At 38.8% G+C, this 20664-nt stretch overlaps 1 protein-coding gene across 5 annotated transcripts in view; it reads left to right on the forward strand.

The window, feature by feature from the left end:
- The window catches only part of CLOCK (clock circadian regulator), a 98844-nt gene extending 79813 nt beyond the window's left edge, over window positions 1–19031 (forward strand). For 4 of the 5 annotated variants that reach the window (XM_056111501.1, XM_056111502.1, XM_056111500.1 and 1 more), the window contains 8 exons: window positions 1556–1697; window positions 3104–3204; window positions 3800–3889; window positions 6744–6896; window positions 7602–7811; window positions 8636–8838; window positions 11044–11299; window positions 13723–19031. In XM_056111501.1, coding sequence (XP_055967476.1) covers window positions 1556–1697; window positions 3104–3204; window positions 3800–3889; window positions 6744–6896; window positions 7602–7811; window positions 8636–8838; window positions 11044–11299; window positions 13723–13902 — 1335 coding nt within the window. In that variant the 3' untranslated portion in view covers window positions 13903–19031. The remainder of the gene's footprint in view (window positions 1–1555; window positions 1698–3103; window positions 3205–3799; window positions 3890–6743; window positions 6897–7601; window positions 7812–8635; window positions 8839–11043; window positions 11300–13722) is intronic. The other variant, XM_056111504.1, reaches the window with a different exon arrangement.
- The last annotated feature ends 1633 nt before the right edge of the window (window positions 19032–20664 follow it).

The following is a 20664-nucleotide window of genomic DNA, read 5'->3' on the forward strand; positions in this document are numbered from 1 at the left end:
CTCATAGTAGTGGAATCTTGCACTCTGTCCCATGTGAATGACTCATTTCACTTGGTATAATGTCTTCAAGGTTCATGCATGCTGGAATGTATGTCAGAATTTACATCCTGTTTTAGGACAAGTAATATTCTGTTGTATACATACAATGGAATACTATCATTTCATCAACTGATACACTTGAATTGTATCCATCCTTTACCTACTGTGAATAATATTGTTGTGACGTAAGTGTACAGTATTGTTTTATGTTGGTTTTCAATTCTTTTGAGTATGCCCAGAATTGGAATTGTTGAATCAGGGTAATTCTGTTTAGTTTTTGTTTGTTTGCTTGTTTGAGCCATCATTCCTATCTTCCATAATATCTGTATTATTTTATATTCCCATCAGCTCTGCACAAGGTTCTATTTTTTCCCTCTGTTTTCACCAGAAAAAATAGAGAAAATAGGCATTTTGGGATTTTTATAATAGCCACCGTGATGGGGTGAAATAGTGTTTTATTGTAATTTTGATTTCTAAATGATTAGGAATGTTGAGTATTTTTATGTATTTATTGGCCACTTGTGTCTCTTCTTCGAAAAAATGCAATAAGACTTTTTCCTATTTTTAAAATGTTTTTTTTTTCAACTATTGTGTCATTTCTTTGGTATTAATCCCATGTCAGATAATGGATTTTTGAATATGTTCTTCTATTCCCTTCAGTGGTTCTTCCACTTTGTTTATAGTATCCTTTAATATATAAAGTTTTTTTTATTTTTATGAAGTGCACTTTATCCATCTTTTCCATTTTTGTTTGACCTTTTAGTGTCGTAGTCATTACCCAATTCAGTGTCGTAGATTTTTTCTCTTTTAACATTCCCTAGTTTTCTTTTAGGCCTTTACATGTTTTGAGTAATTCGGGGTTTTGGTTTTTTGTGTGTCACACAGTGATGCCCAGGGCTTAATTCTGATTCTGTGCTCTGGGATTATTTCTGGCAGTGCTCTGAGGACTGTATGTGTGCCAGGGATAGGGACCATATGTGTGCTAGAGATAGAATCCCTGTTGTCCATATGCAGTGCAGGCCCCTTAACCCCATGTGATCTCTCTGATCCTTGAGTTAATTTTTGTATGAGACAACTTTCATTCTTTTTCACCTGTTGTTTCTTTAAATAGGTAAGCAAGTACTCTCACTATAAAAATCAGTATTTGTGGGGGAGAGCCTTTCCGAGCAGTGTTCAGGGGCCCCTTCGGCTCCAACCAGCTGTACTCAGCCTACCATATAGTACGGGTCGACAATCGGGCCCAGTGATGTTGTGCTGCTAGGCCAGGAATGCGGGGGCTGCCGGGCTAACCCCGGCAGTGCTTGGGCCATGGGTGCCATAGATAGAACTCCTGTCCTTACACACATGCAAAAGCATCCCTCACCCTGGGCATTCTACCTACCAGCCCCACATTTTCATTTCTATATAGGTACTTTTGTTGTGGAAAAAAACACGTTAGCAGGAGGAATTAACAAGTGGTATTGCTAGTTGGAATCTTTGAATTGATAAAAACATTAATTTTATTCTGCCTCCTTAGAGCCAAGATTCTGGGTCTGATAATCGTATAAACACAGTCAGTCTTAAGGAAGCTTTGGAAAGGTTTGATCACAGCCCAACCCCTTCTGCTTCCTCCCGGAGTTCAAGAAAATCATCTCACACAGCAGTCTCAGATCCTTCCTGTGAGTACCATTCCTTGAAAGCAGATTTTCTTCCAAGAGATGCTCCTTAATGATATGAGTAACTGCTATCTGTGGACGCTGTTGTAGCATGTGTTTGCGTTTCGAAATATAGTAACCTCTCCAGCACATAAAAGATACTTTGCTCACTTTGGCAAAGAATTAAGTTTATAAATGACTTATGAAATAGTAAAGTTGACATTATTTGTTTTTAATTGTTCTTCGAAGAGAAAGCAAACCTACTTTTTTATACCATAAAATCAATTTTGCTTTTTACAAGTTTTTTTTTAGTGTCTTTAGTGTCTTTGAAACTTGCATAATTGTAATTAAGTTAGTAATCACTTTTTTTTTTTTTTTTTTTGCTTTTTGGGTCACACCCGGCGATGTTCAGGGGTTACTCCTGGCTCATGCACTCAGGAATTGCTCCTGGTGGTGCTCGGGGGACCATATGGGATGCTGGGAATCAAACCTGTGTCGGCCATGTTGGCTGCGTGCAAGGCAAACTCCCTACCTGCTGTGCTATCACTCCAGCCCCAGTAATCACTTTTTAAGAGCTCTGCACTTTCATATCTCAGGTTATTAAAACTGTGTAATAAGGAAAAAGGTGTTGTGAAGAATTATGTAACATCAACGAAATTGGCATTTTAAAAATGTTCTTAAGGGAAACAATTTCCTTATTTATAACCACTTAGCCTTCAAAAAGTTTTATTGAGGTATACTGCAGATCTCTAGTGGATTCGTTGTGCTTAATCAAAACTTCACTCCCATTTTCTCCCTCCCCAGCCCTTGGCAATTGCCATTCTATTCTCTGATTCAATCGACTTGATTATTTTAGTTGCCCTCATATAAGGAGTCAGGCAGTATTTGTCTCTGACTTATTTCACTTGATGTGATGTCTCAAGTTCCTTCATGTTGTTGATTTCACCTTGGCTGTTGTGAATAATTCAGCATTGAATTTAGGAGCATCTGAGGTCTTGGTTTCAATTCTTTTTGATGTATGAATCCCAGAAGTGGATTTGTTGGATCGTCATCTGTGGTGATCTGGAATTTTTTTAGAAATCACCACACAGTAATGGTGCCATTTTATATCACCACAAGCACTGTGTAGAGGTTCCAGATTCTTGCCAAAATTTAGTAATCATATTTTGAATAATAGCCATCAATACAGATGTAAGGTTTTTGTGGTTTTGATTTGCAGTTCACTGATGCTGGCAATCTTTTCATACACCAGTTATTCCTATGTCTTCCTTGGAGCGGTGTCTATACAAGTCTTAACAATACAGTTAGTTTTTTTGAATTTAGACTTGCATGATCATTTTTTTATAACTGAAAAGTATTTTGAGCTTTTGTTTTGAAAACTGTATTTTCTAAAGTACCGATTCTACTCTGTCTTTGTTAACTAACCTCAGCAACACCAACAAAGATCCCAACCGACACTAGCACTCCCCCGAGACAGCATTTATCAACTCACGAGAAGATGGCACAGAGGCGGTCATCATTTAGTAGTCAGGTAAACTCTTTCATTACTGTTGTTCACAATAGAGATTTTTTTATAAAAATTTAAAGATTTTTTTTAAAAAGAAAAAATTATCTAAATCTTCAGAAATTCATTAGTCTACTGTCCTTTTTTATAAAAAATTTAAAAGCTCTTATTATGTAAGACTCAAGCTCTTTTTGTGAGGTAATTGTTAACATATCTTTTAAATTGTTTTTCAGGTTAAGTGCTAGATATAATATAAAGAAAAACCAAATCATTCGAAAACTCTTTTGGATTTTTTGTTTTGGGCCACTGTTAACAGTGCTCATGATACCGGAATCGAGCCCAGACCTCTCACATGCATAGCATGTTCTCCTGCCCACTGAGCTCTCTTGGACCATTTTATATGTTAAGTTCTTACACTAATCACCTTCAGTTAAATTCGGTCAACTTTACTGAGAGCCCATGGAAGATTATGTAGCAGGAGCCTAGGAAGATAAACAGGAGTAGGCATTTCCAGCAGAAAAGGAGAGACAGTTATAAAGACACCACGGTGATCTTTCTAGTTGAAATACTCATGTATGGGAACAAACACCAATTCAGTGTTACTTTTTTATTTTGCTTCTAGTCCATAAATTCCCAGTCTGTTGGTCAGTCATTAACACAGCCAGTGATGTCTCAAGCTGCAAATTTACCAATTCCACAAGGCATGTCCCAGGTATTTTGTTTTTGTTTTTCAGTTGAGTATTTTTAAATAATACATTGCTTTTAAACTAATGAAGATTTTTTTAGAAATATTTATAGATGTAGTGAATCTCAACTGTGGGCTTTTAAACTGAGGATATTTTTGATCATTGGTGATTATAGACTGCCACTGTCCCTTAGTATAGCTAGGGATACTAAAAGTCTTTGTGGATATATGACAGTTCCATGCAATCAAGATTTATCTTGCTTAATATGCTGTAACTGCACCACTTTGCTCCCTACATTTATGAGAAACGTAATAAATATATGTTAAAGATAAAATGGCTGTATATTTTATTTTTATGGATATTGTACTTAGGAAATGAATAATTTCATATGATCAGGTATCATCAGGTGCTGAATATACAAATATGTAATATCTATGCGAAAAGACTTGTATATAGAGATAATAGCTTCATTACAATATCATATAATCTATGCTCAAAGTAAATAGACTGATATTTGAACACATTATATGGACCATTTTAATGCCGCTGAAAGTAAAGGAAAACTTTCTAGAATTACTGCCTCCTCTGAGTTCTAAAGGAGGACCTAAGTAAGTTACCCAGACAAGGGAAAGTTGATACAAAATAGACACTAAGTTATTTTTATTATAACTTTCTCAGCCTGTCATTTTTGCTGCTCTCAGGTTTTAAGACACATTAAAAATAATAATGATTAGTAGTCGAAAATCAAGGTTTTCTATTTTGAAAATACTCAGTATCCTTTTTCTATTTTGTTTTGCATTAAACTACTTTGACTTAAGAATATCTTAATTTCCAATAACCATAGTTAACAATAGGTAGAAACAATATTTTTTTTAAAAAAAAGCTAAATGATTATTTAAATTAGTGTTTCCCATACGGTCTCCCATAAAAAAACCATGAAACTGGTGAGGGTTGGGAGGGGCCACAGCATATGAGACTAGGGAGCCAGCTGGTAAGAGGGTGGAGGGTGGGGCACTTGAAGGAAGCATGGTCAAGAGGGGCCACAGTCATAAATAGGTCGAGAAACACTGGTTTAAAATATGTTTATAAGTATGACTGTGACTTGACACTTATTTTATTATAGATATGACACTTGTACAAATGTATTGATACTAAAAATTACCTAAAAATCGTCATCTGAATTTTTAGCTCACATAACCCAGCATAATTACCATATAGGCTACTTATTATTAAATGTTATAGTTGCGGTTTTTAATAGCATCAAAAACTACTTTTTGTTAAATTTTACAGGATTTTTATGTATTTAGACAGGCTTTCAATACTATTAGTTTATTAGTCTCAAGATACTGAATACTAAATTTGTAATATTTTCTTACCCTAGTTGTTGGTTATTGCAATTTCTGAAGTCAAGGTTTTATATTTTGAAAATACTCAGTATCCTTAATACAAACTTTTTAAATGAAAAGGATTTGGGGGAAAGGGGGTCACTTTTCTCATTTTTAAGTGCATTTACTGTAGGAGACTTTAAGATTTTTAAGATACTCTGAATATTAACCAAGCGTGTGTAGATTTCAGTGGTAGGTAAGGCTGAGTTCAAGTATAATAAGTAGAAGCTGCTCGTAGCTCACGTAAAACTGAGAACTGCAAGATAGAAAACCCTCGAAGTAGAACTGGACAGCTTTGTTGTCATTCTTAAATGTATTCATTCCTTCATAAATGGCTTTCTCTAAAATGTGATGTTTATGTTTGGTAAACAATTTCAGTTGAAACTATGAGTGAAAGTATTATAATAGGTTGGTTTAGATTTTTATACCTTCTAATAAGGTGCACTAAGGTGACAGTCTAGGGATGCCGGAATATGACATGAAGAATTAAAATGAAGAATTAAACTACCTTTTTACTTGCTAAAGGCTAAAAAGGTTCAATAACTTGTATTCTGAAATGGCAGAACTCAATTGTGGTAGCAGACTCATTACTAATTTGAGCTCAGGTTGTCTAACATCAGTGTCTGCTTGTAATCTTAGTTAAGATCAAGTTAGAAATCAAAAACTATACCAGAAATCTGAACCAGAAAAGTATAAAAAGAAAATAATTCGCTACTAAGAGTAGAGAATTCTATTTATTTATTTGCTTTTTGGGTCACACCCGGCGATGCACAGGGGTTATTCCTGGCTCATGCACTCAGGAATTACTCCTGGCGGTGCTCGGGGGACCATATGGGATGCTGGAAATCGAACCCAGGTTGGCTGCGTGCAAGGCAAACACCCTATTGCTGTGCTATCGCTCCAGCCCCAAGAGTAGAGAATTCTAAAGGATACAGAATAGACAGCGGTGAGCAGAGCTAGTCACAGGGAGAGCAGTTTGGAGACACACTCCGCTCTCCTAGATTCCTGCCCTCTGCTGCCATACTGGCCTGCAGATCCGACTGAAGCAGGTGTGACTATAGTCACTGGATGTCAAGGGAAGTCACTAAGGTCTCACGCACCAGGGCAGGAGAGCAGGAAATCACCCACTGGGGTGTCACACCTGTTGGTGTGTTGCCCACAAGGATCAGTGGAGGCTTGTTAGAAAGTTCCTGCACCTGTGCTGCTGGGACTCCCTAGGAAACTGCCTCTTATGAGAAGAACACTCAGGAGAGCCAGAACGAGGAGCGCTTGTCTTCGCAGTGTCCCTCCAGCACCACGTACTGAGGAGACTAAATTTGTGCCTCCTGGCCAAAGAGAAATACTTATAGGTCCCAGCCCCACCACAGAGGCACTGTATTAGTTAATAACTAGCATAACATCCTCAATGATAGCAAGCTTACTTGTCAGATTGAACAATTTGGAGAAATAAGCAATTCTAAAATGTGTTATACTTTTTCCATACATGGCCCTTTAGTTTCAGTTTTCAGCTCAGTTAGGAGCCATGCAGCATCTGAAAGACCAGTTGGAGCAGAGAACACGGATGATAGAAGCAAATATTCACCGACAACAGGAAGAACTAAGGAAAATTCAAGAACAGCTTCAGATGGTCCATGGTCAAGGGCTGCAGGTAAGTTACATTTGAAGCGTGTCATTTACTTTTTTTTTTGCTTCTTAGGAAAATTTATTTTTCTTGATTTAAATTGAGATTTAAGAGATACATTTCATCTATTTAATTCAACAAATACTGTTACCTATCCAATTATTTTATTTTCAGTTTCTAAATACAATTCACTTCTAAGGGTAGATACAAATATAATTCTCCCTCAGTATTCTTGTTTCTATCAGTTGGAGACTAGGACTTTGGCAAAGGGAAATTTTAAGTGAAAAATTACTACTTTCAGTCCCTTGCGCCTATGTAAGTAAATACTACAGCTTTCATTACTAACATTCTGGAAGGAATACTAGTAACTACTACTTTCTAATGTCATAAAATATCAGTGATGAGTGCAAAACTAGTGGGCCAGTCTTATGAGTGGGCCTGCATTAGAGCAATGCTAGGTAATAAAACAAAAATCCTCAACATATAAAATGCTCAACTAAGTAGAGGTTTTGGAATTTATAACATTTTTTTCTTATATGTGGAAACATGATAGTATAACTAGAAAAGCTAATACAAAGTGCCACATTTTATTCAATAACTATTAATGTTTCAGAATGTCTTCCTAATTGCTTGCTTTGTGCACTTTGTTTTGCTTTTCTTTTTTTCAGTACCCTCATTCTTCTTTGTTGTTAATCTGTAATGTTCATTTCAATGTAATCTTTATCTTTTAAGATGTTTTTTCAGCAATCAACCCCTGGACTGAATTTTGGTTCTGTTCAGCTTTCTTCTGGAAATTCATCTAATATCCAGCCACTTGCATCTATAAATATGCAAGGCCAGGTTGTTCAAACGAGTCAGATTCAAAGTGGAATGAATTCTGGACACATTGGCACAAATCAGCACATGATACAACAGCAGACTTTACAAAGTACACCAAGTCAGGTAACCATAACAGATACCGTAGATTTGAGTATGCAGTTGATTAAAACATACACCACTGTTAAAACAGAAATAAAATTCTACCTTGAACTACATACACTTTAAAATTTAATAGTTGTTATTGTTCTCTTGAGAGTAGTTATTATACTTTGTGCATAATTGTTGCTAAATTATTGAATGATACATAGATTTTGATGTTTTGGCAGAATTTTGCAATTTGTTTAAAATGATCATACAATACTTTTGGAAAGGTTTGACTTGCAGAGGTTGACTGAACAGGAGACATATTACATATTATACCATGTGGAGAGTAGATTGTTGGGGCAGCAATATTTTAATCAGTATTCTAGGAAATTGTAATTGATCTATATCTGTGACTGTAAGTCTGTAGGTTTAAAATGAAATATATAAAAATGTGTAGTGTTGGGATAGAAAGATAGGGCACTTGCCTTGCATGTAGCTAACCTGGGTTCCATCCCTGGCACCACATATGGTACCCACCAGGCATGATCCCTGAGCACAGAGCCAGGAGTAAGCTCAGCCAGGTGTGACCCAAAACAAAAGTAGTGGAGTGCTGGTTACTGCACATTTAGACAAAATTCTTTCTTGTATGTTTTATGTCATCCTTACTCAGATCTGCCTTATTCATATGGCTTATCTTGCAGCCAGATACTTAAAACTAATCCATTTTGATCCTTTTGTAGTAGACTGTCCAGGGTAGTACATTATGCCATGTTTTCTACCATGCCACTTACTATCCAAATCATGTATACTTTCGGAATAAATATTTCCCGTACTCTTTGTCAAATTATCTCTTTTTCTCGCAGAGTCCACAAACGGTCCTGAGTGGGCACAGTCAGCAAACGTCTCTTCCTAGTCAGACACAGAGCACTCTGGCCACCCCGCTGTATAATACTATGGTGATTTCTCAACCAGCAGCCGGCAGCATGGTCCAGATGCCATCAAGCTTGCCACAGAACAGTGCCCAGAGTGCAGCTGTGACAACTTTCACTCAGGATAGGCAGATCAGGTACTTGGCATTTTTCACTAATCTTCCAAAGTTGTGAGTGGATTCATGCAAAAAAAGATCATTTAGTTTTAAAATATCTTATTTAGGTGGCTATTCACTCTAGTCATTGTTCTTGAATTTGAAATAAAAAATAAAATGCAGTATTTATGGGCTTAAAAAAATGGTTTAAAAAATATTTTTAAACATGTTTCATGTCCAGAAATATACTCTCAAACTGTGTTTGGCAGCACACCTTTCCAGATTTGTGTAAAACTGTATGTACAAATATAGGTGTTGGTGAATTGTGCAGTGACGGTACACTGAGTAATCAAACTATATTTCTTTTAAATTTTATTTTTAAAAGTTATATTAGGATCTTTTCTTCCTACCTAGATAAGGGAAAAAAGTGAATTTTCAGGCTTTTGGTTAAGGGCTTAATAGAATTAAAAGAGATGGCAAGGGGTTCTGAATGCAAGCCTTTTGTCAGTTTTCAGAGCTCTAATTTCAAAACTAAATATATACTCCTCTAAACTTTTCTTGACTATTTTAGAAAAACTGCCATTTATGACTTATGTTGGTGGGAGTTCAAATAGCAACTTAGAAATAAATTTTTTGGGGGCGGAGGAATTTTCATGTAAGGGGAAGCTATCACTTAGCAATTATAGGATCTCTGTAGTTTGAAAGCTTCTATTTTAAATGCTTGTGGACTATTTTACTATAAGGCTGTTACTTTTACAGTTCAGTTTTGCTGTTGTATTAGCTTATGTAACAGATTTTTATTAAAATCCTGTTACTAACTTTCAGATGTTAAAGAAGCTACAAAATCACAGAAATGCTGGGAGCAGGGAGAACTTGATGTGGAATTTGATGCCTTGGCCTTAAAAGGTCCCAACACTGGACTGGGAATATAGTGCAGGCTTCATGCGTTGTGAGGCTCTGGGTTCAGTCCCTTGCATCTAAATAGTACAGCTTTCATTAATAACATTCTGGGAGGAATACTAATAACATGTTCACAGAAATGTACATGACTAGTGTTTTGGTGTTTAACCCCTCCCACCTCACCCCAATTTGGAAAGAATGGAAATGTTTATTTGATTTCACTGTATTTAGTTTTGCAAACCAGAAGCATGGTACCTTTCTCCACTTCTTTGTATCTCTTTAGATTTTTTAATATTTATTTTTGTTACAGACTGGTTTAAAATCTGAGGGGGGATAAACCATTGTAATTAATCTTCTAAGAAGGAACTGTTTGTAACTATTTGTTCTTCGAGAGGAAATAAGCCTTTAATTGAAATAATTGATTGGCCACTTAGATGAGTATGGTACATTCTTTTTCATAAGATAATTTCAGACAAGGAAGTACCATAGAAAAATACAACTTCATATTACTTGGTGTGATAAATTCTTCATAGGTCTTTAAAAAGGAGTAAAGGAGCTTTTTTTTTTTTGGTAGGTAGGAGGTAAAAAAGGAGAGTGAGTGGTCAAGGATAGGTTTAAAATGAAAAGAGGGATGGAGAGATAATGTCGTTTGGAGGTCAGGTCTGAATATTAGAGCTCAGCTTTGAATACACTTGTAGCAGGGAGTGTAGGCGTGTTGAATAAAGTCTATCCTGATACAAACTGGAATTGTGGTATAAAAGCAGAGGGAGCAGTACACAAGAAGCCACATGTGTGACTTAAGAGTGGATGTGTTGAATGTATTGTGGGGCAAGAAATAGATGCATGTTCTCATCATATCTTACCAGTGAACAGTTGGACAATTCAGATATTCACTTTTTTTCGGTTGATCTGTTTCTTCTTCTACTGCCTCTGCATTCAGTTCATATCTAAAAAAACCATTGTCTGACTCAGGCCAAGAAACTCTCCTCCCACCCTTGCTTGCCCTGTGCTTTTCTTCTAAGTTTTTCATAGTTTTAGCATTTACATGTAAATCTATCTTGAAATAATTTTTGTTTATGGTATAAGGTAAAAATTCCAACTGCCATTTGTTTGCATATGCATATACGGAAAGTTTGAGCTTCTGTTTGTGGTCATTTTATCTGGCTACTCACTGTCATTTCATCTGGCTACACACACTTTTGTTCTGGCATCCCAAAGGAAACCTTTAGAAATGTGCAACAGATTGGAACATCCTCCTTTTAGAAATGTAACCTGGCGGTATCATTGGGTTCCACCCGCTTCAATGTGTTTGGGGTATTTCTTACTTCTCCTGTTTTCCTCCTACAGATTTTCCCAAGGTCAGCAGCTTGTGACCAAATTAGTAACTGCTCCCGTGGCCTGCGGGGCAGTCATGGTCCCGAGCACCATGCTCATGGGGCAGGTGGTCACCGCCTACCCGTTCGCTCCCCAGCAGCAGCAGCAGCAGCAGCAGCAGCAACAGCAGCAGCAGCAGCAGCAGCCGCCAAGTTCCCAGGAGCAGCCGCTCCCTGCAGCTCAGCAGCCGTCAGCGCAGCTGACCCAGACGCCGCAGCCATTTTTACAGGTAAGCAACCCTGCCCTTTCCCCTTGGGGGGAAAGCACTCCAAAACCTTTTTTTACAAAAAGCCATTTTGTAATCTGAAAAATTCATTAAAAACTTACCAAGGAACTAAGTTTCTCCAGCGACAGAACGTTTGCTGGGGTTACCTCTATGTTCCTTCCCTCAGTCTGTCTTTGGAAGATGCATGGCTGGCCCACTCTGAGCTGCTGCAGCCCGTGGCTATGTCCTGTCCCCATCACAACACTTGACATAGGCTTTTTTCCCTCCGGTTCTTCCATTCTCCAGCTGTTCTTCAAATTCAGGACGACAGTGGTAGCAAAAGGCTGTGTGTCTTTTAATTAGTATAGACATTTTATTGAATTAGAATTTGTAAATTGGAGGGGTATATATATAGTTCAGTGGCAGAGCCCATGCCCATATATGTGAGGTCCTGGAATTGATCTGTAGACCCCTAAGTACATCAGTAACCCAGTATACTGTTCTAGAATGGTTTTAAATGAATGCCAGAGGAGAAATACTGTGGAGGTAGTATAGGCTGTAGGTTATAACTAGAGCTCTAACGTCAGGACGCCCGCTGTATCCAATTTGGTGACCTTGGTAGATTACTCAGGTAATTTTGGTTTTCCAGTGTAGAATACATGGAGGTGCTGATAGTAGAAGGTTTGCTTACCTAAATGACTAAGCATACTGTTAGATAAATAACAAGCTGTCATTTATGATCCTTCTGAAAAATGCAATAGATGTTTATTACGCAGACAGAGATGTGAAAGGATCCTTTACCCGAAAGATTCAGAAGAAAGTCACCTAAATTGGAATTCTCATCAAGGAAATTAGCAGGATATATTTCTAAACCCTGGAACTCTCACAGGTTGGTGTGGGCGGGGGGCACCACAGTAGTCAATGAGCCAGTGTTTCCATTCTCGATTGGCTGAAACAGTCTGGGGTGTAGAGTAGACCCATGGTCTTTAGCTCCCATATGTGGACTGGTGCCAGTCTTCAGAGCTTTCCTGCAGTCCTCAAAACTCTTGTTGCTGCTTAACACATGGTATGTCTGGATTTTCTTTTTTTTTTTAAAAAGCATGTATTTCATCTTTTCTCATAACTGAGTGGTACTCTATTGTGTATATATACCACTGACGCTCATACATTGCTGGGTACTTGGGCTGTTTCCAGATCTTGACTATTGTAAATAGTGTTGCAACCATTTGTGGCCTTTTTAAATTATATCACATTTAAATAATGTTAATATTTATCTTCATAAAAACTAAAAAGGGGAGCCAGTACAATTTTTTTTTAATCTAAATTGAGGCCCAGGAAGTATATGGTTTGGGGCTGGAGTGATAGCACAGCGGGTAGGGCTTTGCCTTGCACATGACCAACCTGGGTTCGATTCCCAGCATCCCATATGGTCCCCCAAGTACCACCAGGAGTAACTCCTGAGTGCATGAAAAGTATATAGCTTGCCCAAGTCAAAATAGCACGTAAAGGAGCAGCCAGTCAGAATCCAGACCTTAGACCCATACACCTGACTATGGAGGTGTTGGAGTAATTCTCCAAAGGAACTATGTGTGGGGGTATCGTCAGTGTATGTGGGATTCAGATAAAATTTCATTACCTGTTAAAAAATTCAGATTATAAGAAGTATTTTCTTCAGGACATAAAAAGTGAAAAAATGTGTGTGGGTTATAGATTTCTTACTATACTGAAGATACAGATTTCTTAATATACCATAAAATCTCTAGCTCAGATTCATTTTAGTCACTGTCACTGTCCTTCCGTTATTCATCGATTTGCTCGAGCGGGCCCAGTAACGTCTGCATTGGAGACTTTGTTGTTACTGTGTTTGGCATATCGAATACGTCACGGGGAGTTTGCCAGGCCCTTCCGTGCGGGCAAGATACTCTCGGTAGCTTGCCGGGCTCTTCGAGAGGGGCGGAGGAATCGAACTTGGGTTGGCCATGTTGGCTGCGTGCAAGGCAAACGCCCTACCGCTGTGCTATCACTCCAGTCCTTCATTTTAGTAAATGAGATCAATTACTAAAAAGCATGATAGCTTTTTTATTGTTTTTTTTTGTTTTGTCTTTTGATTTTTGGGCCACATGCAGCAGTGCTCAGGGCTTATCTTGGCTCTGCACTCAGGAATCACTTCTGGCGGTGCTCGGGAGACCATATGGGATGCTGGGGATCAAACCCAGGTCTGCCAACTGCAATGCAAGCACCCTAATGTTGTACTATCACTCCACCCTCTGTCATGCTTTTTAAAAAAGAGGGAAAACCTCATAATAACTTAAGATAATGTGATCTTTTGCCCTTAGGGAGAGTGGAAAAACTGAAATTAGTCTTAATCTAAATAATATAAATTGGGGGAGCAGTACTTCACTGTTGACCCCTTAGTCCAGATGCATAACTCATTCGTGTTTCTTTAGACTTCTAGGTTGCTTCACGGGAATCCTTCAGCTCAGCTCATCCTCTCTGCTGCGTTTCCACTCCAACAGAGCACTTTCCCTCAGTCACATCACCAGCAACACCAGTCTCAGCAGCAGCAGCACCTGGCTCGGCACAGGACTGACGGTTTGACTGATCCTTCCAAGGTTCAACCACAGTAGCCACCTCTCTGACCTCATGGAAGGAGGGTTGATCCACAAAGAATTTCTCAGATGATCTGAGGAGAGGAGAACAAGTTCCGGCACTTGCTGAGATGCAGTATAGAGTGTTCTAGTTTCCGGAATCACTTAGGGAAAATGCTGCCTAGTGCTAACGATATACAATAATACCAGCCTGCAGGAGGGAATCAGGGCCATAGCCAATTCCGACAGTGTTTTACTTGCCCAGATACTTTTTGATGGAAAAAGGAGTATATTGCCAAATGTTTAGCTCAGCTATGAACACGACCTCCAGTGAATCAGAAAGGCACCGACGATGTTAGTAACTTTTAGTGGTTCTGTGCCTATTTTCCAGTGTTACAGAGGACACACCACTGCCGTGTCAGGGGTTTGCTCACAGTGATGCCATGCAGACAGTCCAGTAGACTCAGTAGTTCCCTTCCCAGCCCGCCCCCTTGTCAGATAATGATGGAATGGTGATTAGTTTGAGAATGTTGTGTGAGTTCCTATTCTCTATGTACAGATACTGTAAAAATAATATGTATATGTCTGGATAAAAGGAGAGAAAGCAAAACTTTTGTATGCTGCATGAAAGCATTATCTCCTCCTTATAGGTATATTTCCTTAGATTCTGATACCATGTGCAAAATGAATACATCCTTCATTTCCCTTTTGTTTACAACAGACATAGTGTTCTATTCACTTTCCGGGGCACAAGTCTTTTTGTTCATACTTTGGCTGTGATGTCACAGTTCGTTTTGTGAGGTATGATGTGCTGCTGGGAATGATTTATTTTTTCAGGTTAAATTATTGAAACAACAGGATTTTCAAGTTATTCAGAGATATCCCTCATTTCATTGTTTTTTCAATTATGTTTGAAAACAGGATTTGCACTGTTATTTTTTTTTAAGATGGTTGGGAGTTTTGATGACATATTTTGATACAGTTCATAGTTGGAAGTAGTTGTGTAAGTGGTTTTCAACAAGACTGAAAGTGATTTCAAGAATGTTTGTTATAGGAGTAAAATTTGCACACAAAACATTTTTGGCACTTTTTAACATTCTCACTGGTGGGAATTTTAACTTTTAAGATTTATTGGAATCTTTTTATTATCCTTCACAATTTCAATGCTTCTTTTAGTCAGAAACGATTCAGGGTTAGAGAGGAAAAAACCCATAGTGCCTTGATTTTGATTCAGGTGAGAACTCACCATCTTGAATTCGCTGTCTGGCTTCAGTAGCAGTTTTAAAACCTTAGTACATTTTTCACAGCATGTGGGTGTCAGTGCCATTATTATTCTCCTAAGTTCTATGAAGACTGCTCTGGGTCTCTTGGACTGGAGGTACAAGTAAGTTAGAAACAAAAGATGACACCCCAACACTGTATTAAAGTGATTGCAAAGTTACTTTCCTAGTCTTCATCATCCATCAAGCTAAATACTCGTTAAAGAATTACCAGTGACTATTTATTTGTTCAGTATAATCTTGATGTTCCTACAGAAGACAAAAAAAGGGGTCAGGAACTCTTTGCTTTCACTCATAACACTAGAATATTCTTGCTCATGTGCTTTCTAAACAACCTAAGATTTCTTTTCCTATTCTAGAGGTAATCAAGGCCAACAGAAATTGCCTACATTCAAACAAGCATTTCCTAGGTCTTGTGGTACTAATAAATTTATAATTTCATAAAAAGTTAAAAATCGCTTATGTAATATTAGAAGATACTACTGAAGAAAGGGAAAATAGCAAATGATAGTAACTCAGAATTGATCCTAACTGAAAATGTGGAACAAATTTGGGATTGCTGAGCAGAGAAAGTTTCTAGCATTGAAAATAACCTGACTCATACTTCACTAGATACAGGAGCCCAAGAATTCTGTTAGTTCTTAATACTTTTCTGACCTCAGCTTTGCTGCCACCATCATACTTTGTCTTTCTTTAGAAAACTACCCAGCTACATTTAAATTAGAAATACTGAAAAATAAAACTACCAAAGAAAGTTGGTACCTACCCTTCTACAAAAGAAGTGTCATGAGATACCAAACATTAACATATCAAGGAGCACCTCTTCCAGTTATTGAGTATCCAAGAGAGGGTGCTGACTTCTTCTGAAGCTGTCGGAACCAGACGTGTGTGTGAGCACGCGTCCAGACAGAACCGATAGGGAGCGTGGCAACAGTATTTATTTCCTCCCTTTCCAATGGCCTTTTTCTACCTTAGCATGCTGTTCTGTTTCTATGAGTTGTGCCTCATTAGTTTGTTTGTGATGTCTAGTGATAAGGATTTAGATGACGAGGTAGGAAGAGCTGTAACTTTGAGGTCTTTCCTCTAAATGCAGTGCTTACAGAAAGCAAACCACAGGTAGATAGGTAGATCCACGAAAGCAAAGCATGCTCAGATCAGCCGTGGGTGGATTGGCTGACTAGTAATTCACATTCGCCAATACTCCCTTTAAGTATTTTTCATCCTGACAAATACAGTAATCAGTAACCAAATTTTTATTTGGTAATTCCTGTCCTTGACAGCCGCCTCCTTCCCCCACCCACTCCCCACACAGTCCTGGTTACTGAATTTCAAGAAGCAGTGTACACTTTTCCTTTCCTGTCACTTTTAGGTGTTGTCAGAAGAGTTAAATAAGCATCAACTGCTTCTTTTCTCATTGTTTTCCTTCTGCTTCTCAAACTTAACCACTGCAAAGCTGGCCCTGCCCTGCCCTGCCCTTGGTCCCAAGAACTGGCACTTGAGCATACTGAAGAAGATTCTGCACCTGTCTGTACTTCATTCCTTTTTGTAGCCAGTGTACATTCAATTCCCAAAACCTAAGTCATGAAAAAATACCAAATAGGAGCACTTTTCAGCTACTGGAAAAAAATCTTCCCTCAGCTTTAGTCTGATTAGACAGTTTTTCTTTTAAAAAAAATTATGTTTATATTCTGGGTAGCAGAGGGAAGACCTTTCACTTCTTTTTGTAATTCTCTTGCTTGTGATGGCTGTGACTGGCTCCAAGGACTGTTTAACAACAGCCCACAAGAAGGGAGTTGCTAGCACCTCCCCAGTGGTATGAAATCAGAATCTACACTCCATAGTACTCCAGTTTTTTGGTGAAAAATCTTGGAGGAAAGCAAATACAGGGGTGAGGTAGTACGTGAGTAAAGGTACAGTTCTGTCTCCGAAGTGTTGTCTTCGGTGAAGGGATCACTGGGATCCCATGCTCAGCTCTGTCACTTAAATCTGGCACACAGGAGTGTGCGAGTGACGCCGGGATCCTGGTGACCGAGTGTGGTGTTCAGAACTCTCAGTGCTGACACCCGAGAGGTCCCCTGCACTCCCCAGAAATGCTCGAGTTGGCCGTTGCCTTAAAGCAGTGTACTTGCTTGCTGACCGTGTGGGCAGACACCATCGCGCCCTGCAGCTCTCTGAGGCAGTGGTGCACAACCTGTCCCTCACTGCATCCCCCTACCCACGTGTTTCCTTTTTGAAGCGCCCCCCCCCCCCATCCTCTCTCTGGATCCTAGTCTCATGCCATGGGCTCCCCAGTCACCCTGTGCCCCCCTTGGAATACCACGGGGCCATGAGAAATGCTGCTCTTAAGGCCACTGGGTCACAGGGAGATGAAGGCCGCATTCAGGAAGCCGCCAAGAGGCCCTCTGTTGGCCCTGCTCAGCACAGGGACAGTGAGTTTAGACCAGGTATCACCCAGCTTTCTTTGGTTATGTGTTAGGCAGATTTGGGGTTTTATTTGCTTTTGTGGTGCCAAGAACTGAATCCAGGGTTCACATGTGTGTGGCATGCAATTTACCACTGAAGCAGCTACAGCCCTACCCAGTGTATTGAAAAAGGTTTCCACGACATTGAGAGTGACTTTTTTCGAAATGGAAAACAAGTAGCATCTTACTCTAGAATTGCTCACTTCCTTTTGCTTTCTATGTTTTCTTTGGCGATTCAAAATCTGTTGATGGACATCTGTGTAAAATTCACTCAAGTCTGTGACCTTTCCAGTATCGGGGACTCTGTTCTTGAGTCCCTCAGGACTTAATGTTGGAAGGTAGAAACACTGGATATTATTATTGCTGAGTGAGTCTAGTCAGGAATAAGTTGATCGGAGCTTTTAAACTGTGGGAGAGAAATAGCACAAAGGCACATGCCCTCTCAGTAGTGATCAGAGAAAACCTTTTAAGTTTGTTTCAGTTGGGTGAACATTCTTCTAAAAGGAGCTTCTAGAGTAATTGCAGAGGAAAAGAGTTGACTATTTTTATAGCGTATTTAATATATTTGTATATAACTATGAATATTATATAGTAGGAACCTCCCCCACGCCTCCCTCTTTTCTAATTTCCTCCCCCTCCGCCATAGCACTAGTATCGCCTCATCCGCATGGGTACTGTGCCTACCGCCAGCCTACCAAGAGATAGTGCTGCTGCTTTCTGAGACAGGTGAGACGCCCCGACTCTCATGCCTGGGGATCCTTTACACAGGAATAGCACACAACGTCACACAATACAACAGTCAAAACGCATCCTTTTAAACGTAACGAGCACTTTATTGCAACTATCCATTTTGATAAAGTTTATTGTCTTAGGCATTACCGTTTCTAAAGGATCCCCCAAATCATCACTTAGGTGAAAATTTAAAATGACACATTTCTGAGAAATGTTTAGATCCAGTGAACCATAGTAGGTTTATGGGAGTGATTTCAAGGTAGCCAAATGAACTCTGGCTCTTGTTTTGAATGTGGTGGTCAAGAGACTGTAGTTGCCTCGTTCCATTTAGATATTGTAAACCTTTCTTGCCTATTACTTGTGTGGACACCCAAAGAGACCAATGAGCCTGTTTGTTTTCAGAGGTCTAGGAAAATTGCATCAATGTGAATAGATGTCTAGCGCTGACCTAAAAGTGAATGGTGTAATATTTTAGAATGTAATAATTTCAAGAATTATTCTGGGTGTTTTAAATGTGTTCTGAAATGTTGGCATGTCATTTCAGTGTTTCCATTTGAATTGCTCTTGTAATGTTTTTGCACAAAAAGACTGAGAAAAATACTACTTTGGTTGAAGAAAAATAATTTGGTCCTATTTTAATGTCTCCTGTGGAAACACTGGGAGTGACTTTTGTTGGAAGCTAGTAAGATATTTTTTTTAAAATGTCGAACCACTCACCAAAAAATTAAGAAAAGGTAAATATTTAAAAACTTTTCCTTGTGACTGTTTTGCACATTTCCCCCGTGTCATGATTTCACACTACATTCCTTGTATTTGTTAAATAAAATGATACTCTACAGGTTTTGTTTTTGAGTATTTAACAATACTCTGTAAGCTGCCTGGGTTTTCCTAAGGAAACGTTCTTTAGTGAAATATAGAATATAGTTTAGGAGGAGACTATGAAGTGAAATTCCATCACCACCACCAGCAAACACTGAGGGTGCTTGCATTTTGTGACAATCAAAATAGTATTTATGGAAGAATTTAAAACACGGTTTTAAAGAAGCAATTGCTTTGAAAGCATTTCTCTGGGTTTCTTGAATAAAAATGGCTTAAATGTATTTATTTTATATTTTAAAATATCTTTATGTTGTTTTGTCATCAAAGTGATTTCCCAGTGTCATGTATTTGATTTGTGGTTTGTTTTGTTTTGCCATGTCAATCTTGTATGGGGAGACCTGGCCCCTTCTCTGGGGTCGTCTCCAGCCCTCATCTCTTCTTGGGCAGGTGTATGTTTGCTGTCAGGACCCTGGGACACCCCAGCCCAGGGGCTCCTGCACTGCTTGCCCTCTTCACAGTTCATTAAAAAAATATCCTTTCAAATGTTCATACAGCTCCAACCTTTTTCTAGTTTCACTTGCTGCCTTTTCTAGTTCATGGGCACTTTTTATACAGTTAACTTCCCCAAAACAGCCAAAGGCCAGTATGACAGAACCAGTGGCACACATTGTTCTCTTACAAAGCATCTCCCAGTAGCTATCATGATTATGCCCATACTGAAACTCATTTAAAGTCTTTAAGTACAGGTGGAGCAATTATACCTACTGTAATCTTTTACAAGAAAACGTTTGCTAACTTTCTTTATATAGTATGTTACTATGTTGCTTGATCCTTTTTTAAAATCCTTCATATACAGCACTGTCCATTAAGGCAGTGTTTGACATTTCAAAACCTAGAGCTGGTACTTCCTGCTGGTGCACTTTGAAACATGACATCTCCACTTAAGGGTTCCCACTCTAGCTCCCTAGTCCTACAGGGCAGGCACAGAGCTGCTTCCTCTGCCTTGCCTGTAGGGCTCCTCAGAGCATGGTGATTAACGCACATCAACCACCGGTCAGATATGATGTTGGCATCTGACTTAAATTGAAGATGTGATGTTTTCAAATAATATACTTTCAGATTACCTGAGGACACAAACTGACATCATTCGAAAAACAGTGTTCAAATGCTTCTGTGTGTTTTTTGAGTTGGCTTGTACTGGTGCAAGTTCACTGCTGGCAGTGGTTGGCATTAAAGTGTAAAGAAAACTACATTACTCGGAATGATCATCTGAATACACCATCTCCCCATCAGCAAGAAAACAAAACAAATTGACCAAGAGATGACCATTTTCTTTTAATGGGTATCAGCCACAACTGCAATTCAGACCATTTGAGAATGACTTTGAGATCTATTTTCCCACCGTGTAAGTTGGGGATGGGCCCCAGTAAGGCACTCTTCATAAAGATTGAAGCCCAAAGATGAGTTTAAGTCAGTGCTGTATTCAATCCAGTTCGTGCAAAAAATGT

This window comes from Sorex fumeus, unplaced genomic scaffold (genome assembly GCF_029834395.1).
Source record: "Sorex fumeus unplaced genomic scaffold, SorFum_2.1 ptg000013l, whole genome shotgun sequence".
In the NCBI taxonomy this organism is placed as follows: Eukaryota; Metazoa; Chordata; class Mammalia; order Eulipotyphla; family Soricidae; genus Sorex; species Sorex fumeus.